This window comes from Octodon degus, unplaced genomic scaffold (assembly GCF_000260255.1).
Source record: "Octodon degus isolate 3935 unplaced genomic scaffold, OctDeg1.0 scaffold00012, whole genome shotgun sequence".
NCBI classification, from domain to species: domain Eukaryota; kingdom Metazoa; phylum Chordata; class Mammalia; order Rodentia; family Octodontidae; genus Octodon; species Octodon degus.
The window spans coordinates 1512422-1519483 of record NW_004524588.1 but is presented as its reverse complement, the minus strand read 5'-3'; the positions used below and the strand labels follow the sequence as shown (position 1 = coordinate 1519483).

The window sequence follows — 7062 nt, the reverse complement described above, 5'->3', positions numbered from 1 at the left end:
CAGATCCTGGGCTCCTGTGTGTGAGACTGACAGTACTTGGATGAAACACAGCTGAGGTGTCAGGAAAATACAAGGATCTTGTGAAGACTGTGATGCTCCAACTCATTTGCAAATGTCGATTTTTTAGGTGGCAATCTGGGTGAGAATTTTCATTTAACAGCAATATGATTTGAAGTTTTAAGATTTAGATACACATATAATTTTAAATGAATGCATTAACCTATCTTTGGCATTGATATTGCACACTGAACCAGTCTATTATCAATAATGGGTAGTGTCACACTGAACATATTCACTATTGTTTTTAGTGTGGAGTTCATAATAGGAAATTTAGGAAATGGATTCATAGTCCTGGTGAACTCGCTAGACCTGATCAACAGGAAGAAGACCTCTGTGGCTGATCGCCTGCTCACTGCTCTGGCAGTCTCCAGGATTGGTCTGCTCTGGTTATTATTTGCATATTGGTGGAGGTATATGTTTTATTCAACTTTCTGGATACAAGTAACAATGATAAGAATAATATACATTATTTGGATTGTGTCTTGTCATTTTAGCATGTGGCTTGCCACATGCCTCAGCATCTTTTATTGTCTCAAGATAGCTATTTTTTCCAACTCTATTTTTCTTTATTTTAAGTGGAGAGTTAAAAAGGTCATTTCTGTGATGTTGCTGGTGTCTCTCGTACTCTTGCTTTTACAACTTTTGCTGACAAATTCTTATTTAGATGTTGTTATTGCTGAGTATAAAGGAAACATATCTGACATCTTCAATTTACATAAATGTGTTGAGGTTTTCAGACCTCTTTTACTCTGCAATGCTGCATTCACATTCATAGCCTTTGCTCTATCCCTGTCAATTTTTCTCCTACTCATCTTCTCCCTGTGGAAACATCTGAAAAAAATGCATCACAATGTTAAAGTGTCCAGAGATGTAAGCACCACAGCTCACATAAAGGCCTTGCAAGGTGTGGTTGCCTTTCTCATACTGTACACAATTTTTTTTCTGTCAATTTTTTTACAACTTTGGAGATTTAAGTTTTCAAACAGTCTCTATTTTTACTTTTGTGAGATTGGTGAAATTTCTTTTCCTGCATTCCACTCATTTGTCCTAATCCTGGGAAATAGTAAACTGAAACAGGCCTATCTTTCATTGCTGATGTGGCTGAAGCATTGGTCCGAAGATATTGAACCTTCAGGTGCATAGAGCATTTGGAGATTGTGCCGCATATTCTAAGAAGAAAATGAGTTCAATAAATTTTTTTATAATTTTGTACTTCTGAAATGTTCTAATTTATGCAACTTTTAATATTTTGCAGAAGCATTCTTAGTGTAAACTCTATCCAAAGACATTACAATCTGAACTGTACAAATGCAGATATATATACTTATTTATATATTTCTATACATAGCATGTCAGTGTACATCTTGTTATTGTAAGAAAACTTGATGAGAACAAAAATTAAATTCTGCCAAATGTTAATGTTATGAATTTAAACAGTAAGCCTACAAATGGGTAATAGATATGTATGTATATGAACTAGTTGCTAAGAAATAGATATTTATAATTTTATATGTACGAAATGTTTTTATTATATGGGTCTAAAATACAGCATAAATATTTAGAGTAAAATAAAGATTGTTAAAAATTCAATATACCAAATTTATTGTCTGTATGCAAAATATACCAAGCTGACTTACATGAACATAAAAAATTTCTCATAATCATGAGATGGTATTATTCCAAATTCTTATATCACATTAGTTTAAAATTAAGAATTCTTTTAATGCACTGTCATCATTAATTTATATTTCACAATAGAAAATACTCGTATTTTTCATTATAATTTTATATCTATACCAGAGTTTATTTTATTCTCAGTATACCAGAATATTAATAGAAAATACTGTATTATCCATCTGGTGAGAGAAACCAAAGTGTAAATATAGTCCAAAATGTATAATAGATATTGTGAAATAGGAAGAAAATGTTCAAATGGCAGGGGACCTAGGTGTAGTAGAGAGCGATAGGAAGGAAGGAAAAAAAGAAATGATAAGAAAATAGCAAAAATGGAAACATAGCTTTTATAAACAAGGAAGACAAATGTGTTGAAAGGAGTGGAGTGGAGTGGGACAAAAATGAATCAAGTTGTGTCACTATAGGTACAAATTTCCTAGGATGAATGTGATCATAGTATATACCTAAAATGTACCAATAATCATAAATAATTTTAAAAAGAATACAAAAAGATGATTATAATAGCCTTGATTGAAAATTAACTGGGAATGGAATTTTTTAATGCTTTTTGTCACTATTGAGCTGTATGTTCCCCAGTTGGAAACAATCAAGTGGTCATAAGAAAAAATATTATGGTAACTTATGAATGGCTAGCATTATAATTAAGGTAAAGCTTGTTTTGTTTATGTATTAAAAGTTTTGACTCTATGGATGAAAAGGAAGATAAATATAAATTAAATGAATTTTGCCTATGAAATAGGTGAAATATTTAGAATGAGTTAGGTTAAAATGTGTGATGAAGAGGAGAATAAAGGCCTGTGTCCTGTGTGTAGTGGTGTTAAGTCTTCAATAAAATAGTATCCTCCATATTGTTATGAATAAAACATTCTCTATCAGGATTTAATTGACCAAAGAAACCCTTTCACACTGCTAGTATTGAGTTGGGAATAGAATTTCTTCTTTTTTAATTAATTAATTGATTTATAGTTTATTTATTTTTCAATGTATTTGGTACAGCATCTCACTACACAGCTGAGTAGACTTTCTTCTAATGTAGTTCATTATCTCAATTTTTTGTTGGAAATATTTGTATGTCTTTTCTGAAGTACTTTTTTGGGACACTTCTTGAGAAACATTTTCACTGTAGAAGAAAATGTGGACCTTTTTTATGTCGTCACTGACAATGTTTGTTGCAGCATTTGTTGTCAGGTCACCTGCGTGTCTTAGATCTTCTAGTGCTCACATATGTGTAATGTTATTTTCCACTTGAGAAGACTAAATCTGCTCAGCGTCAAGTACTTATCTAGCAGTGCATGCAGGTTTCAACAGGGAGCTTTAGTAATAGCACCCTGCAGACACAGGATGTGATCGATCCAAATTAACATGAAATGCGAATAGAAAGAGGCTACTCAGGGCTACACCAAAAGCCTATGTTAAAATCCTAATTGAGCTGCCACACTCTGGGAAACCCCAGACCCAGTCCTAACCCAGGTCCAGTGAGTGTGTGGGAGAGCTTCCAGCTACCCTGCACTGGCGGGACCTACTACTGGTCCCAGCCCAGGTGCAGCATGCGTGAGACCCTCTTCCACCCACTTGGAACGCCCCCCACCACTCTGCAGCACCACATCAACCTCGCCATGTTCTGGGAACCTCAAGACCCAGAACTAGCCCAGGTCCGGTGAGTGTGTGGGAGAGCTTCCGGCTACTCTGTGCTGGCCAGAATTATTTATGATCTCAGTCCAGGCGCAGCATGGGTGAGACCCCCTTCCACCCACTTGGGACACCCCCCAATAATCTGCAGCACCTCCCATACCCTGCCCGTTGAGTAGGAATTTCGGCCGCATTCTAGGAACGCACAGACCCAGTCCTAGCCCAGACCCAGTGAGTGTGTGGGAGAGCTTCCTGCTACCCTGTGCAGGTGGGACCTATTACTGCTCAAAGCCCAGGCACAGCTTGGGTGAAACTCTCTTCCACTCCCTTGGGACGCCCTCCCAACACTCCACAGCACCACCCCAAACCTGCTCGCCGAGTAGGAATTTCTGCCCCATTCTGGAAACCACCAGACCCAGTCATAGCCCAGGTCTGGTGAGTGTGTGGGAGATCTGCCTCTCCCCCCTACTCCACCTTGTCCCCTACAGGCTCAGCTCAGGCCTGGTATACAGGCCTGGGGTGAAATCCTGCAGCTGCAATCCCTGCAGAGAGTGTAGAGGATAGAACCAACCAGCGAGTCCAGGAGTAGAAAATCTTGCCAGAGAGGCATAACAGGTTCACACTCAAGGGCAGAAACAGGAAGGAGCTGAGCACAGCAGCCTGACACAAGTCAGGCACAGCTGGATAAATCCAAACATTGTACATCTGCACCTGAACTTCAGTACATGCTAAGGTTATAACTACAACGAAGATCTACAACAAAGGTCAGAAGACAGTGCTACACAAAATGACAAGAAGGAACAAAATGCAACCTCAGAACCCAAGCCCAAGCATAACAAGTGCAGAGGACACTAACACAGAACAAATTGGGAATCACACAGCTGAAAGCAATGAAGCAACAGCTTCTGAAATAAAAAAAAAAAAAGCTGCAGAAAGGTGTAGAGGAACACAGATTGAAATAAAAAAAGAAATTCCTGAATTAATAACATCTGCAGTAAAGAATCAAATGCAGAAGCATATGGAGGAAACCCAATGCCCACCCAGAACAAGCGCGGAGGACACTAGCTCAGCTCAAATGCATGAATTAATAGCGTCGATAGTAAATAAGCAACAGCAGAAAGATATAGAGGAACTCAGAGTGCAATTCTTTTCTGAAGTAAAAGAAGAATTCTCAGAACTCATAGCATCTGAAGTAAAGAATCAACTACAGAAACATAGGGAGGAAACACAATCTGAAAAAAAACAACAGTGCAGTAAAAGAATTTATAATTGCTTCTAAAGAAGACATTGAGAAAAAGATAGAGGAGAATAGAAAAATGACAGATTCCTTGAATGAGCAATACAGGAAAGAAATAGATCACATGAAGCAGAGTCAAAGAGATATACAGGAAATTAAAATCTAAATCACAAGCTTGCAAAACCGTTTAAGTGAAAGTGAAGACAGTTTCAGATCTTGAAGATGCTGGTGCAGCTAGTGAAGAGGTAAGAAAGGATCTTTGAAAAACAACGAGGATGCAGGAAAAAAATAATCCATCACCTGAAAGATGATGCAAAGATGAACAATGTGAGACTAATAGGCATCAATGAGAAAGAAGGAGTCAATACAAATGACATTAAAAAATATGGGCAGAAGTAATAGCAGAAAACATCCCAAATATGAGAAAACAATCTGACATTCAGGTAACCTAAACATACAGAATGCCAAGTATCCTCAACCCAATGAAAAACACACATGAGACAAATAACAGTCAAGATTCCAGAAATTCAGCACAAGAATAATATACTGAAAGCAGCTAGAGAAAAGAAGCAGATCACATTCAAAGGAAAACCCATCAGAATTATGGTCAACTTCACTTCACAAACCATGAAAGCAAGAAGAGCATGGAGCAGAGTACGTCAAGTCCTCTATGAAAACAAATTCCAGCCCAGACTACTGTACACTGCAAAACTCTCTTTCAAGTTTGATGGAGAAGTGAAATACTTCCATGACAAAGAACAGCTAAAGAATTTCATCATGACAAAGCCAACCCTATACAGGCTACCGAAAGATGTTCTAGAGAGTAACCAAAATGATCAGAACTACATGAATGAGATCAGAGGCAACCAAGTAAATAGGGCAAGCAATTAAACACAGGAGAAAAAGGAGTAAACGACAACAGGTAAATAACATGGCAACCGTAAGTCAATACATCTCAATTCTAACCATCAATGTAAATGGACTCAATTCACCAATTAAGAGAAATAGACTGGCATAGTGGATTAGGAAACAAAATCCAAGAATATGCTGTATACAAGAAGCACATTTAACTCATAAAGACATTCATAGGCTGAAAGTCAAAGGATGGAACACCATACTACATGCCCCAGCACCTCAGCAAAATCAGGGGTAGCAATTCTATTCTCATACAGTCTCAACTTCAAACCAACGATGATCAAACAAAATAAAGAAGGCCACTATATACTGGTTAGGGGAAAAATTCGAGAGGAAGTGGTAACACTCATAAATATACATGCACCAAACATGGGATCACACAAGTATACAAAGCAAATCTTAATTGACATGAAAAATCTAATATCCAATAAAACAATTTTAACAGGAGATCTTAACACCCCCTTATCTCCAAAAGATAGGTCAACCATACAAAAAGTAAGGAAAGAAATAACAGAACTGAACCAGAGCTTGAAACAAATGGACTTGGAGGACATATACAGAGTGTTCCACCCAAACAGAGCTGAATACACATTTTTCTCAGCTGCACATGGGTCATTTTCTAAAATAGGCAACATACTGGACCACAGGTCATGCTTAAGTATATGTAAGAAAACAGAAATTATGCCATGCACATTATCTAACAACAGTGCAATGAAACTAGAAATAAATGACAAAAGAAACCAGAAAAAAACCGTAAATACATGGAAATTAAGTGACACCCTACTCAGGAACCAATGGGTCACAGATGAAATTAAACAAGAAATTCAACAATATCTACAATTCAGTGAAAATTCAAGCACAACTTATCGTAATATATGGGATACAATGAAAGCAGTTCTCAGAGGGAAATTCATAGCAGTGAACTCACACATTAGGAAAACAGCATGGGAAAAAAATAAATACCCTAATGCTGTACCTTCAACAACTAGAAAAGGAAGAGCAAATCAAACCAAGAGCCCAAAGATGGGAGGAAATCATAAAGATTAGAGCAGAAACTAATTCAATTGCGACAAAGAAAACAATTCAAAGAATTAAAAAAGCAAAAAGCTGGTTATTTGAAAGATTAAATGAAATCTATAAGCCCTTAGCTAACCTAATCAAAAAGAGGAAAGAAAAATTCAAATACAAGCAATAAGGAATGAAAAGGGTGTAATTTCCACAGACCTGGTGGAAATTCAGAAGATTATCAATGGCTACTTTGAGAATCTTCACTCTCACCGAATAGAAGACACAGAAGAAATTGGCAGATTCCTAAAAAGGTACAAACTACCACAACTGAATCGACAAGATATAACCACTCTCAATAGCCCAATAACAGCCAATGAAATATGAGATGGAATTAAAAACCTACCGGCAAAGAAAAGTCCAGGTCCGGATGGATTCACAGTTGAATTCTACAAAACATTTATAAAAGATGTAGTCCCTATACTCCTCAAACTCTTCCATGAAACTGAAATGGTAGCAAT

General features: G+C 37.1%; 1 protein-coding gene across 1 annotated transcript; it reads left to right on the top strand.

Annotated features, from left to right (window-relative positions):
• The first annotated feature begins 267 nt into the window (after positions 1–267).
• On the top strand, positions 268–1203 carry LOC101583961 (taste receptor type 2 member 14-like). The gene has a single exon (XM_023709466.1). It carries the CDS (start codon positions 268–270, stop codon positions 1201–1203), a length of 936 nt encoding a protein of 311 aa, XP_023565234.1.
• The last annotated feature ends 5859 nt before the right edge of the window (positions 1204–7062 follow it).

Excerpts from the sequence above, each read along its gene's own strand:
- LOC101583961 (XM_023709466.1), top strand. The coding sequence starts at position 268 with ATGGGTAGTGTCACACTGAACATATTCACTATTGTTTTTAGTGTGGAG.